At 44.6% G+C, this 17,481-nt stretch overlaps 1 protein-coding gene across 10 annotated transcripts in view; it reads right to left on the bottom strand.

Annotated features, from left to right (window-relative positions):
- Nucleotides 1–5,919, bottom strand: part of BRWD1 (bromodomain and WD repeat domain containing 1) — a 104,064-nt gene extending 98,145 nt beyond the window's left edge. For 2 of the 10 annotated variants that reach the window (XR_006176629.2, XR_010600234.1), the window contains exons 1-5: nucleotides 5,479–5,884; nucleotides 5,258–5,316; nucleotides 5,046–5,075; nucleotides 4,822–4,881; nucleotides 1,507–1,657 (exon numbers count right to left, since the gene is read on the bottom strand). Coding sequence is in view for 4 of the 10 variants with exons in the window: in XM_008179836.4 (XP_008178058.2) it covers nucleotides 1,507–1,657; nucleotides 4,822–4,881; nucleotides 5,046–5,075; nucleotides 5,258–5,316; nucleotides 5,479–5,536 (358 nt within the window). In the remaining 6 variants the exon portion in view is untranslated. Of the gene's footprint in view, nucleotides 1–1,506; nucleotides 1,658–4,821; nucleotides 4,882–5,045; nucleotides 5,076–5,257; nucleotides 5,317–5,478 lie in introns of all 10 variants that reach the window. The other 8 variants (XR_010600231.1, XR_010600230.1, XR_010600235.1 and 5 more) reach the window with 8 other exon arrangements.
- Between the last annotated feature and the right edge of the window lie 11,562 nt (nucleotides 5,920–17,481).

The raw sequence follows: 17,481 nt of genomic DNA on the forward strand, positions 1-17,481 counted from the left end.
CCAGGAACCTCTTGATGGTATATGAAGGCATAAGAAACCAGAGCATTTCCAAAAGGCTCCAAGGGAGGATATGACTCCAGTTAAAAACTACTCTAAGAAGGGGTTGGGTTTTATAATATTTCGTCCTCAACTATTGAGTAACTGGCTTTTAGGCATTCTCTTCCCCCACTTTGTTCTCACAGGTCACCATGTTTACCCATGACCCATCAACAACTGAAGTGGGATTAAAGACAGAGCACTGGTGACAGTAGCCTCATGCCAATCTGATAGGTAGCAAAAGGTTGTGTTTTTTAAAACATCTTGTCATGACTAAGAAGAGGGTTTCTTTGCCTCTTCCATAACACCCACAAATTTTCAATCAGTGGATCTGTTCAGTCATAGACAGCTTGATTAGTTCCGGCTACCTCCATTGGACGGCAGATACATGTCCCTCCTCTTTGAAAGAGAGGTTGTCATGACTTTCTGTGGGAAAAGTAAGTTGCCAGCCTCTCTGAAAGAAACAATTGTCCAACCATTGCTCAAAAATTAAACATTCATCACCTGACATTCACAATCTAGCAATAATCACCAAGTGTCTATTTCTACATTTATGGAGGTGGAACTATACCTTAATCTGCTCAGAAACTGAAGAAGCTGGCTTAAGTGAAGTTTCACACATACCTCCATGCATAGCATACCTCAAGATTAAATAGTTGCAACAACAAAAGCATGGATCAAATTAGCAAAGCGTGGGTCAAAGAAACTGTCAACTCCTGGTCAAGTGCAAATGAAAAAAAGCTGTCCTGGTCATTGATGTCACTGAGAACAGTATTCAAATGCTCATAACAAACAGCAGGTACATACCCAGAGTAAAGGCACACATACAAATCACTGACTTATCTTCCAGTTGCTTCCCCTCATCCTACCAACATCACTTCCACTTTATCTGGATTGAACATCAGCAAGCTAGCCCTCATCTGTGCCCCTATCCAAGCACTGGGCAAAGTATTTGCAAAGTACTAGGTAGACAAGGTGAGAGAGATCTGCATTCGCTCTCTATTGGATTATGGGTGAAGTCAGTCTGTTGTTTTTGACCTATAAAGCCCTAACTGACTTGGGCCCTTTCTATTCAAGACTATCCCTTTCTCAAAGATATTCCCTACAACTGTGGTCAGAGGAGGTGCTCAAACAAGAACATTCTTAGTCTAAATTAAACAAAGGGAGCTGCTAAGAGAGTACTCTCTATCAGTGGTCTGAATTTTGCAATTCATTGTCCCCATTCTTAGTCCAAAATAGCCGAAATCTTCAGAGCAGGAGGAGTGAGCTGACTGCAGATTATTTGTGTGCTGATAGCTAATATTAGCGGCCAGGGTTGTTTCAGTTTTCCCTCCTAGTCTTGGAAAATTTGGAGGGTTTACTTTTGTTTGCTTTTAATACATGGCAATAGCACTCAGACCCCTGGACAGGCTTCCCGCCCCACTCCCCACTGTATTGCAAAAATTTAAATAATGAAAAATAAAACAATACCTTTCGCTGTACGTAGCAATGACTGCCTCCCTGCACCAAGTAAGGAATTCACTCTTGAAATGCTGGGTGGAATCTCTTTATCCAGTATAGGGCCAATACGCTTGCAAATTTGCAACAAATGATCTGGAGCCACATGTTTGTTGGATAAGACCTGATAAGAATTTAAGTTTAAAACAAATATATGGCATATCTAAAATAGATGATCCTATGTATGTCGGTATTTACATTAACATTTAGAAGTGCCTAAATATTTATATTACATAATTCATAGAGCAGAATCAGTTATATAAACTCTGATCTTTACAACAATGAATTTTAAACTTTAAACTTTTAAAGTTTAAAAATTATCCAGGAATCGGAAAGCTATTGTAGAGAGATGTACTATACATCAGCATCTTACTATGGAAAATACAGACTTCACACAAATGGCTCAGACTGGAGCACCCTCTCATATTCAGTATTTTCCATAAAATATATTTTACCACAGTTAAGAATAAAGCTTTAGCATAAGCAACACCAACTCTTTGCTCCAGATGCACACAAATTTCAGTGTTTCAATTCTACATGATATAATCACGTCTCATGCTCACTATTTTTTGTCTAATTTAACCAACACGCTACAAAAATACTAAGGCTCCTTGATTCATTTTTTGTCTACTGTACGTCCAAAAAAATTATGTTATGGTCAAACGCAAGAGCCAAATGAATATAATTGGCAATGTTGACTAAGAGTTGTACAAACTGGAAAGTTGTAGTCCACTGACATCACTTAAGGCTTAAGTCATCTACCTAGCTCCTCTGGAAAGAGCATTGGATTCTTCAAGGAAACTATGAAATGCAGCAAACAATCCTACTCTCACTGAACTCAATGGCAAACTTTCCAAAGCTTCCACAGACATCTTAGGGGAATAAGATCACATCCTTTACCCACTCACAAAGGATTCTCAGATATACTTAATTTAGAATCCAAGTATACACAAGCACAGCATCTTGCAACCAAAAATGCATGCGCAATTTATTTCTCATATTTTCATTTTTTCAAAGTTCACTGCAAAAAACATGTATACAACTTCATGACTGACAACCTACTTGAGTAGGAGTCACATATTCAAAGTTAGGGTTTCCACAGCCTCCACAAATTGGCCAAATTTTTGTTTATAAGTATGAATTAGTGTGCCCATAAGATAAAAATATCAAAATCTCAATAAGTCAACCTTAACTTGAGGCTCAGGCTGCCCCATAACCAGAAAAGTAAAAATCAGAACCCCACACACTATTGCTGTACACTCATTTGGCAAGTACTCGTCTTAATCTGCATACATGTTTCATATGTACATGGGGGATGAGTTATAGTTGTGAGAACCAAAACCAGTGCCTTGACTTCTATATATTTAAAAAGGACAAACTCAACTTAAATTACACCCACATTACCTTAAAGCAGGGATCGGCAACCTTTGGCATGCCGCTCCAGGCCAATGGGGGCGGCAGGAAGCGGCGCGAACCGCGGCCAGTGGGAGCCGTGATCGGCCGAACCTGCGGACGCGGCAGGTAAACAAACCAGCCCGGCCCGCCAGGGGCTTTCCCTACACAAGCAGCACCCCAAGTTTGGGAAACACTGCTCTAAAGAGATACAAGAGTACTGACCAAGATGCTTCAAAGTAGAAAGCTTAATTTTCCCCTTCAAGTATATTTACGAAATACAGCTTATAAAAAGAGATACTACCTTCGTGTAATTTATACCCAATGTAAGTCTTGTTAAAAAGTTTTAAGAAGCCTAATAAAAGATTATTTTTTTTAAAATGGTTGGTTTTGAGTTTTCGTGACAGCAGTTATTTAAGCTCAGGCTCAGATTCTGTAATGAGTACTTGGTTTGACATGGAATACACCCAAATGCTCAACATTGCAGGTTTTGGGCCTTAAATGTTTGCCAGCTGTCCCTGAAACCCAAACCCAAAAGAATGAAACCGATTGGCCTATTTTTACACTTAGACAATTAAAAGTACCTAAACAGCATAAATGGCAAAGTAAAAAAATGTTAAGAAGCAGAAATTTTGATAACCTAAACTATTAACAGCACAGATAGGGATTTTGTTGTTGTTGTAGGGGAGAAGGGAGACACATACACAAAGGCTCCAATCCTAGGAAATCACACACACAGACAGATGCATGAAGCCCCAAAGTCAATGAGACTCAGCATAGGAATATGCCAGCACCACATCTGCAGAAGAATCGGGGCCTACGTAAAGAAAGAAAACTTTCTGTGCTTACCTAAATTTAGGCCAGATCTTGGAAAGTAATCCTGTTGACTTCATGCAAGTAAAGTGAGCAGGATTGGTCCTTCAGTGTACTGATTTAAAGCAGTACTACATACATTTGCTCAAATAAGGGAACTGTCAAATTCAAAACTACATTTGTGGCTACCTTTTTGTTTTTAATTTATATCTACATTTTTTAATTGTGTGTAGTCAATTTCACTCTTTCCCCGTACCTTCAGTCACATACCACTTTACTTTGTCAAAGTATGGAAAAACATGAGGAAAAAACAGAATTTGATTGTAAAACTTCAAAGATTAGCAGAGGAACTCAGAGGCTGGTTTATTACTTGGAACTAACTACGCCAAGCTTTTTTCAAAAGTAATATAAATAAACTGAACTATAGACTTCCTATTGATGCTGTCCTCTCTTTAGTTTGTATCCACATAGCCACCACACATAATCATGCAGTATTTTAGAAACAGTAAGATAGAATACCAGGAACAGTTACATCTCTACTCTGAAATTGTTGTAAATACATTTAGTGCAATTAATTTGGCACAAGTTGTGCAGCCCTGAGCCAAAGGGCATCTTTCGGAACATTTTGATTAGTATGGCCAGTAAATCAGAGACGCCACTACAAATCCCCACCCCCAATTTCTGTACCAGTGATTTTGTTTCCTAATCTGTTGAAAGCAGCAGATGCAGGAAACCAAATAGAAAATAAATACCGTCCAATCAAAACCTGCTTAACAAGTCTCAGAGTGAAACACAGAAATGAAACCTCTTAACAGATTGGCTCTTCCCCAGAGGTAGGCAGGAACATGGGCAAATGGCATAACCCGAAGCCCCGCCTATGCTACATAACAATATCCTCCAATTAAAAACACCCCTAACCCCTTATGTTTTTGTTTGTTAGTTTAAGGTAAAGAAGTCAAACACCCCTTCTAAAAAATCAGCCTTCTGTATCCTCCCAGACCCAGGGTGAAATACAAAAATAAGTGGAGGGTCTAACATTAACATTATCATTCTAATTCAACGTTGTTGTTGTTTAAATCTCACCAAATCTTCATAACTTCTACAATGCTCATTTCCTTCCCAATCCAACCTTTTAGGAAGCAACTAAATTGAAAAAGAAACAAAAATGAGTGATTAAAAGGGGAAGGGTGGGGAGATCAAATTCAAAACAATGTGTTTTTTTTTTTTTTTTTAAAGAGATGAATGACTTAAAGGGAAAAGGTGACAGGAGAGGGAGAAAGGCAGCAGAGACAGTCTCACACACAGACCTGGTGCTGCTCCAGCTCCTGCACCAGCACCTGTAGGGGAAGGAAGAAACAGATGCACACGAGTTAGGGAGGGGGAACCAAACCTCGCCGTCTCTTCGGCGGCCGCCGCAGCTGCACAGGGCTCGGGGCCAGGCACCGGAGCCCTTGGTGGCAGCAGCAGCCGCGGCGGGGGTCAGCGGCGGGTGCGTGCGGCGCTGCCGGCCTCTACTCACCTCCGCCGCTCTCCGGCAGGGCCCGGTGGTCAGGAAGCGGGCGACGAGGAAGTAGAGCTCTGCAAGAGAGACGGGGGAGAGCGATGAGCGCGGGGCTGCGGAGCGGGGCGGGGGAGCCCCTCAGCGACTGTAATTGATCATCATGACCGGGAAGATGGCGGCGGCGGGGAGCAGCAGAACCGGCGGCGCCCGGCCGGCTCCCTCACGCGCTCCGCTGTTACCTGATTCAATGAGCGGCAGGGAGCCGCCGCCGGAGGAGGGGACCGAGGGCTCGGCCATGTCGGGGGCGGCCCAGCTGCTACTGCCAAGGCAGGACACGGGCTCAGGCAGCGTTTGGCGCGGGCAGGGCCCCGCTCGGCATAGTCCTATCAGCGCCTCCCCCACCGCGAGCGAGCGAGCGAGTCTCCCCCCGCCTCGCTCTAACTCAGCCTCGGCCCGGCCGCCATTGCCGCGGAGCGACCCGTCCCAGTGCCGAGGCTGTCTTCTCCGCCGGGGAGGGGTGGCTGAAAAAATAGTCCCTAGCCGGGGAGGCGGTGGCGGCGGTGGAGAGAAATGTTTATATTCTTCTTTGAACCCTTCTCGGGTCAAAAGCAGCCCGCGGTGTGTCGGTACTGGCACTGGGGGGGCGGGTCGCCGCTGCTGCTGTGGGTGCGGGGGGGAGCGAGATCCGGACGCGGAGGGGGATGTAGGAAGAAAGGGAGTGAGGGGGCACGGAGGGAGCGTCTGCACGTTGGCGAGGCGGCGGAGGGGGGCTGGGAGATGCGCGTGCGGCCGGCCTGTGGGAGCAGCCAGCAGCTGCTGCGCCGCGGCGGAGGCCAAAGTGGGCTGGTGGTGGCGGGCAGGGGCCGCGGGGCCCCGCAGCGATGGGACAGGAGGCGCCTGCTGGTCTCGGCAGCGCGGCCGGGCCGGGCTCCCCCGGGGAGGGCAAGGGCGAGCGGTGGCGGCCCGAGCCGGGGCAACGCGCGTCTCCTCCCCGAGGGCGCAGCTGCCCCCGGCACCCTTGTGACGGAGCGAGCGACAACGGCACCTCCCCTCGTCCCATGTGAAATCAGGCACCTCGTTGTGGGGTCCCCTGAGCGCTCCCACCCGCGGGACCAAACCCCCCGAACCAGGGCAGGAGCCGCCGGTGCCAAACTAGCGCCGCTGGGGCTTTCTCTGACCTGGCCGTCTCTGTGTTGCTTCCAGGCTGCTTCTCGCTTGAAGGTTCCCAAAACTCAGGATGGGCCAAGCATTTCCCTGGGCTGGGTTCCCAGCGAAGAGCCCAAAGGGTTTGAACTACCCCTGTCATTTTGCTTTGCAAACATGTTCAGGTCACTGTCCCTTACTGTACTAGTTTTCACTCTCAACACTATGCCTTTAAAAAGAACAGGAGTACTTGTGGCACCTTAGAGACTAACAAATGTATTTGAGCATACGCTTTTGTGGGCTACAGCCCACTTCATCAGATGCATAGAATGAAGATATATATATATACAGAGAACATGAAAAGGTGGAAGTTGCCATACAAACTCTTAAGATGTTATATATATCTTGGTACTGTATGTTCCATTCTATGCATCTGATGAAGTGGTTTCTAGCCCACAAAAGCTTATGCTCAAATAAATTTGTTAGTCTCTAAGGTGCCACAAGTACTCCTGTTCTTTTTGCGGATACAGATTAACATGGCTGCTACTCTGAAATCTGTCACTATGCCTTAGGGTGACCAGATGAGAGGAAGAAAATATCGGGACACATGGAGGGTGGGCGGGGGGTCCACTGGTGGAGCAAAAAAAAAACAGTGCTGCCGGCCGAGTGAAATATCGGGACAAATTGCATCCCAACCAAAGATCGGTCGGGAGGCGGGACAAACACCTAAATATCAGGACAGTCCCAATTTTATTGGGACGTCTGGTCACGCTACTATGCCTTTAGCTTCACTATGAGAATTTACAAATAAGGTTTGGATCGGGAGAGCCTGAGACATTTTAAGGCCTATGCAAGGGATATGAGCTTTGCTATGCTGCCTGATTTAGGGTTACCAACAGCACACAATTCCCCATAAATATCCAAAAAATATTTTGTATTTCTATCAGGCTGCTGGCACTCACCTTCCACCACAGTGTACCTCAGTTCAGATCATAAAAGGTATTTAGATACCTAACTCCCACTGAAGGGGTGGAGCTGGGGGCTAGCCTCTCCAAAGGGGAGATCCACCCACTGCCCATGTTGAAATCCATTATCATTATTGTGCTGTTTTTCCTCCTACCGTTCCTTAGAATCATGAACGCTATCATTTCATGATCACTTTCACCTAATGTGCCTTCCACTTTCAAATGCTCAACCAGTTCCTCCTGATTTGTCAGAATCAAATCTAGAACAGCTTTTCCCCAAGTTGCTATCTCCAACTTCTGAAATAAAAAAAATCATCTCCAATGCATGCCAAAAATGTGTTGGATTATCTGTGCCCTGCTGTATTATTTTCTGAACAGATGTCTGAGTAGTTCAAGTCCCCCATCACCACCAAGTCCTGTGCTTTGGATAATTACTGTATTTTCTGGCGTATAAGACTACTTTTTAACCCAGGAAAATCTTCTCAAAAGTCGGGGGTCGTCTTATACGCCGGGTGTCGTCTTATAGGGCGGGTGCTGAAACTTCCGAGCCGGACTGGAGAATCTGCGGTCGCCGCATATGGTGGGGGGAGCTCAAAAACGGCCGCGGCCGCATCCCCATCCGATGACGAGGTGAGGGGGCGCCTCACCGGGAAGGTGTAAGTGAAGGGCGGAGCAAGCTGCAGGCATCCGGGACGCCTGGGGTATGGAAAAAAGAGATAGAGCGGCGCTGTGCCCAGAAAAACACGCCTCTTTCACCCGTCTGGCCCGCCCTTGTATCCTATTACCGTACCTCCTTCTCTGCCTCTCAGATCTCGCTCCTGAGGACTGCAGTGAAGCGGCGCAGGCGTGCATGTGCAAGATCTGAGAGGCAGAGAAGGAGGTAATAGGATACAAGGGCGGGCCAGACGGGTGAAAGAGGCGTGTTTGCGCTACCGCTCTGATAGTCTTGGAGACAGGGAGGGCTGGGCAGGCAGGGAGAGCTGACCAATCCAAGCAGGCTTTGTATACAACAACCAGCCAATCGCCGGTAAGGTACATCGCTTGCCGTGATTGGCTGGTTGTTGTATACTGGGTACCACATACAGTACAGCACCAGTATCTGTACCTGTTCATACAGTATAGCACCAGTACATACAGTACAGTATACAAATGTCCAACAGTCAAAACCCCATCATGGCTCCACCAGCAAGAAGAAAGAAATATGAAGCCAGTTTCAAACTTAAAGTTGTAAACTTTGCCATGGAACATAATAACTGCGCTGCTGCAAGACAATATGGAGTAACAGAAAAGATGGTTCGGGACTGGAAAGCAAATGAAAAAGCATTAACGAGTATGCCAAGGGGTAAGTGTGCATTAAGAAGAGGCACTCCACATTGGCCAGAACTCGAAAAACATGTAGCAGACATGGTGAATGAGCATCGCCAAAACGGTTATGTAGTGACACGAAATAAAATACGTTTGTTTGCACTTCAGTGGGCCAAATCTAACCCAGATCACAGCAACAGATTTAAGGCCACTGTATCCTGGTGTACTAGATTCATGGGAAGGCATAATATGGTACTGAGGCAAAAGATGAAAATTGCCCCAAAATTACCTGCAGATCTTGATAGCAAAGTAAATAGTTTCCATCGATACGTAATACAACAGCGCACTAAACATGGCTATGCATTAAGTAGTATTGGAAATATGGATGAAACTCCAATGAATTTTGATATGGTTGGAAATAAAACTGTCCATCAAAAAGGTGAAAAAACAATTTTAATTAAAACAACAGGACATGAGAAGTCCAGTTTTACAGTGGTACTAGGATGCACAGCTGATGGCGCCAAACTGAGACCAATGATTATTTTTAAAAGAAAAACAATGCCGAAATTCAAGTTCCCTGTTGGTTGTTTTGTACATGTGAATGAAAAAGGCTGGATGGATGAAGAAGGGGTAAAGCTATGGCTTGATAATGTATGGAGCAGGCGACCAGGTGGACTTATTCAAAAATGTAGTCTACTGGTGTGGGATATGTTCAGGGCTCATTTAACTCCCAGCACCAAGCAAATGCTTGCAAGACTAAACACAGATGCGGCAGTTATTCCTGCAGGATTGACATTGTTGGTACAGCCACTGGATGTGTGCCTAAACAAGCCATTTAAAGATCGCATTCAAGAACAGTGGAATGAATGGATGGTTAGCGGCGAAAAGTCATTCACAAAAGGAGGAAACATGCGTGCTCCACAGTTGGATGTTTTGTGCAAGTTTGTCATAAAAGCCTGGAATGATATTGATGCAGAAACAGTAATCAAGTCTTTCAAGAAGTGTGGCATATCAAATTCATTAGATGGTATGGAGGACGACTACTTGTGGCAAGATGAAGAGGAAGCCGAAGCTGAGACCACACCATCTGATACGGAATTCGATCCATACGATGACTGCCTTACAAATGTATCACAAGATGTCATTGATGTACTTATGATATCAGATGACGAACAGGAGGATTTTGAAGGCTTTTAAAGGGAAACTGTCACGCCAGCAAAACCTGTAAAAATACCGTAGCTTGCAGTTATGATGGGCGTTGCTAACTCGCCAGGGACTTGCCCGGCACTTGCTCTCTCTCTCTTGTTTGTTATCTTCCTCCTATCATCATCAGTTCCAGTTTGGTTGACAGCTTAGAAAACAAACAGCATGGCAGCTCCCATGGGTTTATTGTCTTATCCTTCCTTTCAGCTTTAGAGTGAATTAGGAAAAGTTTAATCCACTTGCACTGTTTTATGTTTACATGTTTGATGACAAACAGCCTTATGTTTATAAGTGACAGTTTTCCTGCTAAGTACCTGCATGTCATAAGCATTTGAATTAAAATTACCATATTGAAATCAAATCTGATGTTTTTTTAATTTTTTTTTGGTGTGCGTTGGAAGAGGGGTAGTCTTATACGGCGAGTATATCCCAAACTCTATATTTTAACTGGAAAAGTTGGGGGTCGTCTTATACGCCCAGTCGTCTTATACGCCGGAAAATACGGTATGTTAGTTTAAAAAACGCCTCATCCATCCCTGCCTTTCCTTCCTGAGCAAGCTGTACCCCTTTCTATACCCAGTCATGTATTATCTCACCAAGTCTCTGTGATGCCAACTATATCATAGTTGTGTTTATTCACTAGCATTTCTAGTTCTTCCTGTTTATTCTCCGTACTTTTTCCACTAGTATACATCATCCACATTTGTTGAACCCCTCAAAAAATTCTAATAGATTGGTGGGGCATGATTTCCCTTTACAAAAGCTGTGTTTAGTCTTCTCCAACATAGCGTGCTATCTGTGTGTCTGATAATTCTGTTCTTTACTATAGTTTCAATCAATTTTACCTGGAACTGAAATTAGGCGCACGGGCCTGTAATTGCCAGGATCACCTCTGTAGCCTTTTTTAAAACTCAGCATTATGGTAGCTATCTACCACGCATCCTGTATAGAGGCTGATTGAGGTGCTAGGTTACATACTAATCAGTAGTTCTGCAATTTAATGTTTGAGTTCCTTCAGAACTCTTGGGTGAATAGTATCGGCTGGTTTTTTTGGCTTCTCTTGCCAGGATAGCATACTACATTCCATTCTTCTTATTGCTTCCAGTATCAGCTGCTGATAAACCATAGTTTTCCTTATCTGCACACATTATTCCAGGCATCTGGTATTAACAGATTCTTTCCCATGTAATTTGTTGTGTGCTTCCACCCTCAAGCCATCTGTAACCACATCTAACAGTTCACCTTCTACCTGCTTTTGATTGGGTGCTTTGGAGCTCGGCCTTAGGCAGCTGGTCATTACTTGAAACGTTGATTCTCAATAACAGAAAAGGAAGTATCACAGCCATAAAAAAATTCTGCAATTCTCAATTCTATCTTTTATTTTAGTTCTGGGATTGTTTTTGTTACAAACATATCCATTTGTGATTGACAGTGATACTTCCTCCTCCTTGGCTTTAATCAACCTGGATCTGGCTTTCCTTTGATATACTTTTGTAACCCATGGCACGCCTGTATTCACACCCTACATACTACTGCAATATTTGAACAAAATATGCCTTGTGAGGGTATATGAAAGCTAACAACATGGTCATTAATATCATGGTAAAATTCATGTGTTAATATATGTGAAATTATGAATTCCCTGTGCATGACATTACTAGAACATGTTTAAAACAAAAGCAGCCTAGTCGAGGTATAGGTAATAAACAGGTCTGTCCTAGACAAAAGGATGGGTTTACTTAAATCTACATTAGCTGTAAAAAAGGCTAAACCTGCAGGGATCATCTTGAGCCTGAACTGAAAAAGAACGAACATGGCTCCTGCACCCCACAGAGACACAGGAGACTGAATGCCCAGGAAGCCTTCCAGACTTGTAAGGCAAAGAAATCCCTTTGGAAATACAAGGAACAGAGACTCTGTATTGATCCTTCATCTTAAGGAGACAACGAAGAAGTTATTCACCTTGAGCACTAACAATGGTTCTTCAAGATGTGTCCCCCTATGGGTGTTCCACTGTAGGTGACTCCCGAGCAGTGCCCACCACTGGAGCTAGGATTTCGGTCAAGTCCATTATGGATGATAGTACTGTGACACTGAATTTGGCATCTGCAGCCAAATCCCCCAGGATGGCAGTGTTCTGTAAAAGTGGGTGCAGATGCCAGGTAGCTGCTTGGCAGAGTTCTGATAATAGGATACCTTCGAGAAGGTGACTGGAAGAGACTGGCCTCAGAGTGCATGCGCATTTAAGATGGGGGTGTTACATTACACAAGTGGTAACAGTTTAATGCAGCCTGCAACCCACTTAGAGAGTCTTTGAGCTGAAATCACTGTAACTTTTGACTTGTCTGCAACAGAGAGTAAGAGTCTCAGAGATTTTCTGAAAGCTCTTGTTCTGCCCAAATAAAAGGCCCAGGTGCTCCTCACGTTGAGCGTATGGGGGATTTCCTATGATCCTGATGAGGTTTGGGATAAAATGTTGAAAGCTAAATAAGCTGATTCATGTGAAATACAGAAATCACCTTGGGAGTGAACTTCGGGGGGTGTGGGGGGGCAAGTGGGGCAATTTGCCCCCGGCCCTACGAGAATGTCTGAGGCTCCCCCGGCCCTGCCCCCACCTTCCCCATCCCCTGGCACCTCAGAGTGCCGCATCAGGAGCGGCCCTGGACAGCGCTGCAGCAGCGTGGCTCCAGCGGGGCCTGAGCTCCTCCCGCTGAGTCATAGCCGCGTGGTAAGGGGGTGGGGCTGTGAGCTCCAGTCCTGCTGGAGCCACACCACTGCAGCTCTGTCCAGGGGTCAGGACAGCTCCTGGACGCAGCGCGCTGAGGCTCTGAGAGAGGGGAGAGGCGGGGGTAACCCAGGAGTGGCCCTGGACAGCGCTGCTGACGGGGGGGCAGTCAGGGGATGGGGAATGGGGGGTTGGATCGTAGGCGTTCAGGGGGTCTGTCAGGACTTGGTGGGGGTGGATAGGGGTCGGGGCAGTCAGGGACAGAGAGCAGGGGGGGTTGGTGGGGTCCTGGGGTGGTGGTTGGGGGAGGTCTCGGGGGGCAGTGAGGGGACAAGGAACAGGATGGGGTTGGGGCTTCTGAGGGAGGCAGTCGGGGGCAGGAAGTGGGTGGGGGTCAGACAGGGGGCAGGGGCAGGCTGTTTGGGGAGGCACAGCCTTCCCTACCCTAAAGCTCATTCAGCAGTTTGAGGCTTGCAGACAGCTATTTAACACAAAGAGCCAAGTTGTTATCTTTTCCCTTAGGGCTACCATCCCTTTCACTTCTCAAATGCCAAATTATAGTCTACATTTAATTTCAGTGCCATAGGGAGATTCATGTCAGGGGAGGGTAGCTTCATTTAAAATTAGCCACTTTAGATTAACAGTGATAGAGCCAAGAGAGCCATGGGGGAGGGATCACGAGAAGAGCAATATCATACACCACCTACCTCCTTCCCAACCCTACTAAGCAAGACCTCCCTCCCCTGCATTCCCCGAGGCTCCAGAGGGATTAATTCAGTGGTTCTCAAACTTTTGTACTGGTGACCCCTTTCACATAGCAAACTTCTGAGTATGACTCCCCCTTATAAATTAAAAACACTTTATATATATATATATATATATATATATATATAAACACTATTATAAATGCTGGAACCAAAGCAGGGTTTGAGGTGGAGGCTCACAGCTCACGACCCCCAGTAATAACCTTGTGACCCCCTGAAGGGTCCCGACCCCCAGTTTGAGAACCCCTGGGTTAATTTAATTTTAGCTCCCTGTGTCCATTCACATGCATGTGCTATTTTGAGCATTTCAGTTTTCACAACATAGGCTCATCCCAAATTCTGGAACAAGCTCAAATGCTCAGTTCATGGAGTATGTACATAAGCTATACTAAAGACAAACCCACAGTAACCGTCTCCAGTTTGTGAGGGACCCCATGGAGCCAGTCTCTAGGAAACAGATAAATTCATGGAGGTTAAGTCCATTAATGGCTATTAGCCAGGATGGGTAAGGAATGGTGTCCCTAGCCTCTGTTTGTCAGAGGGTGGAGATGGATGGCAGGAGAGAGATCACTTGATCATCACCTGTTAGGCTCACTCCCTCTGGGGCACTTGGCATTGGCCACTGTCGGTAGACAGGATACTGGGCTGGATGAGCCTTTGGTTTGACCCAGTATGGCCATTCTTATGTTCTAACCTAAATGAACCCAACTTTATGGAGACATATGAGTCAAGGAAACTAGCAGAGTATCAGAAACCTGAAAAAATCTCTGACTGGATGGGCTCAGGTGTTTGGTCACAAGCTGAGGTGGTTCAAAAATGTTGGATTTTTTTAAGCACAATTTTTTTATTGTTTCTTTAAACAATCAAACACAGCAAGCAGCAAATATTTGGCCACACACTTCTGAAACCCCAAACCATGTTCAGGTTTTGGCAGACTAATTTCAGCTTTTCAATTAAAAAAACCACAACAAATTTTGAAGGAAAGCAGACATTGTCCGTGATTTTTTCTGCTTTTTAAAACCCCCTAGTTTCGATCCAAAAAAAGTTTTGATGGAAAATATTTGTCCAACCCTTTTAATGAGCTTTAGTGCCTTTTAGCACTAGCTGATGCTGAGAACCAGTGATACCTTGTAAAGGTGACTTGAAAAGAAGTTTTCTCAAAACTGGGTTTGTGCCGAGATGTGGAAGGTTTTTAAATGTTTATTTTTCCCAGGGCCGCCCGGGGGCGGGGGAGGGGGGAGGGAGTGGGGCAATTTGAGAATATAGTATTTTATAGTATTGCAACTTTTTTTTAATAGAATGGGGCCCCAGAAATTGCTTTGGCCCAGGCCCCCTGAATCCTCTGGGTGGCCCTGACTTCAGATGTGATCTAAGTGTGACTTTGTCAGAGAAGAACACAGTTGAAGGGGAGGGCACCATCAGAGCCGCTATCTCCCCTATCCTTCTTGCAGAGGTGATGGTGATCAGGAGTGCCATCTTCATGGAAAGGTGAGTTAATGAACAAGTGACCATAGGTTCAAATGGTGGTCTGTGTCAACCCTTTTAGCATTAGGTTGAGATCCCATTGAGGAGTGGGAAGTTGTGGGAAGAGGTTCATTATGCCTTTGAGAAAAAATGGTTACTAACCTTCCATAACTGTTGTTCTTTGAGATGTGTTGCTCATGTCCATTCCATGCTAGGTTTGTGCGTGCCACGTACACAGTTGTCAGAGCTTTTTCCCTTAGTGGTAGCTGTAGGGCCAGCCCTAATGCTCCCTAGAGCCCTGTTATCACCCCATGATAGGAGGTAGCACCACACACCCAACTGAGTTACCTGAGTGCTTTACCTAAGCCACTCAAGGACAAACTGAAGATGAGAGGCCTGCCCAGCTCGGGGGGGGGGGGGGGGGGGGTGTCAGAGCCCACAGCAGTTCTCTCAGCTCCCAGACAGCACCCCGGGAGTGACAACCTGTCACACAGGCAATCTGACTTGTCCTGTCAATTCAGTACAGTGCATGCCCTGGGTACCAGATTTAGATGGCTTCGGTACCATTGGTACCAATTATAAAGACAGAGCCAGAAATGGTTTCTGCTCGACCGGGGCTTGCTATGGGGACACGTGGACCTTTTCTTAGCATCTCACAGGCATCTCCCTAAACTCATCTCCCCTAGAAGTAGAGGGTGCAGATACACCTACACTGGAGCACCCATAGGGACACTACTCAAAGAAGAATCAACTGATCTGATCTCTGTGATGGGTCCTGGCAACACTGGCCAGTAAAATCTGGAAAGGAGACTGTGGATGTGAAAAACCATCTCAATGTAGTAAGATGGCTTTTGTTTAAGTTTCAGATGCATTTTCACTTTTATTTGCTTGTAACCTATTCTACCTTCACTCCCTTCTATTTAGTATCACGTAATCCATGTTCTTCTATTAATAAACTTGTTTTACCTCTACTATAAACCCATTCAGTGCTGTGTGAAGAGAAAGGGTGTACTTTAGGGCTGCAAGAGATTAAAAAAATTAATTGTGATTAATCGTGCTGCTAAACTAATAGAATACTATTTATTTAAATATTTTTGATGTTTTCTACATTTTCAAATATACTGATTTCAATTACAACACAGAATAGTGTACAGTGCTCACTTTATATCTATTTTTATTACAAATATTTGCACTGTAAAATACAAAATAGTATTTTTCAATTCACCTAATACAAGTACTGTAGTGCAATCTCTTTATCATGACAGTTGAACTTACAAAGGTAGAATTATGTACAAAAAAAAAAACTGTATTCAAAAATAAAACCATGTAAAACTTTAGAGCCTACAAGTCCAATCAGTCCTACTCTTGTTCAGCCAATCGCTCAAACAAGTTTGTTTACATTTGCAGAAGATAATGCTGCCCACTTCCAGCTTACGTCACATGAAAGTGAGAACAGGCGTTCTCATGGCACTGTTCTAGCCGGCGTCACAAGATATTTACGTGCCAGATGCACTAAAGATTCATATGTCCCTTCACACTTCAACACCATTCCAGAGGACAGGTACCTATGCTGGACAGGTTCTACTCAATAACAATCCAAAGCAGTGCGGACAGACGCATGTTCATTTTCATCATCTGAGTCAGATGCCACCAACAGAAGGTTGATTTTCTTTTTTGGTGGTTTGGGTTCTGTAGTTTCCACAAGTGTTGCTCTTCTAAGACTTCTGAAAGCATGCTCCACACCTCGTCCCTTTCAGATTTTGGAAGGCACTTCAGATTCTTAAACTTTGGGTCAAGTGCTGTAGCTATCTTTAGAAATCTCACATTGGTACCTTTTTTGCGTTTTGTCAAATCTGCAGTGAAAGTGTTCTTAAAACGAACATGTGCTGGGTTATCGTCCAAAATTGCTATAATATGAAATATATGGCAGAACTTGGGTAAAACAGAGCAGGAGATATACAATTCTCCCCAAGTATCAGAGGGATAGCCGTGTTAGTCTGGATCTGTAAAAAAGCAACAGAGTCCTGTGGTACCTTTAAGACTAACAGATGTATTGGAGCATAAGCTCTCGTGGGTGAACGCCCACTTTGTCGGATGCATGTGACGAAGTGGGCATTCACTCACAAAAGCTTATGCTCCAATACATCTGTTAGTCTTTACGGTGCCACAGGACTCTCTGTTAATTCTCCCCAAGGAGTTCAGTCACAAATTTAATTAAAAAAAAAAAAAAAAAAATGTTAAACAAGCGTAATCAGCATGGAAGCATGTCCTCTGGAACAGTGGCTGAAGCATGAAGAGGCATATGAATCTTTAGTACATCTGGCACATAAATATCTTGTAACACCAGCTACAACAGTGCCACGTGAATGCCTATTCTCTCTTCCAGGTGACATTGTAATTAAGAAGTGGGTAGTATTATCTCCCATAAATGTAAACAAACTTGTTTTGTTAGCTGAACAAGAAGTAGGACTGAGTGAACTTGTAGGCTCTAAAGTTTTACATAACTGCACTCAAAAGCAAAAGAATGTAACAAAAAAAAAATCTACATTTGTAAGTTGCACTTTCATGATAAAGGGATTGCATTACAGTACTTGTGAACTGAAATTTTTTTATTTTTAGTGCAAATGTTTGTAATCAAAAATATAAAGTGAGCAGTGTACACTTTGTTCTGTT

Source organism: Chrysemys picta, chromosome 1, assembly GCF_011386835.1.
Source record: "Chrysemys picta bellii isolate R12L10 chromosome 1, ASM1138683v2, whole genome shotgun sequence".
Lineage (NCBI taxonomy): Eukaryota > Metazoa > Chordata > Testudines > Emydidae > Chrysemys > Chrysemys picta.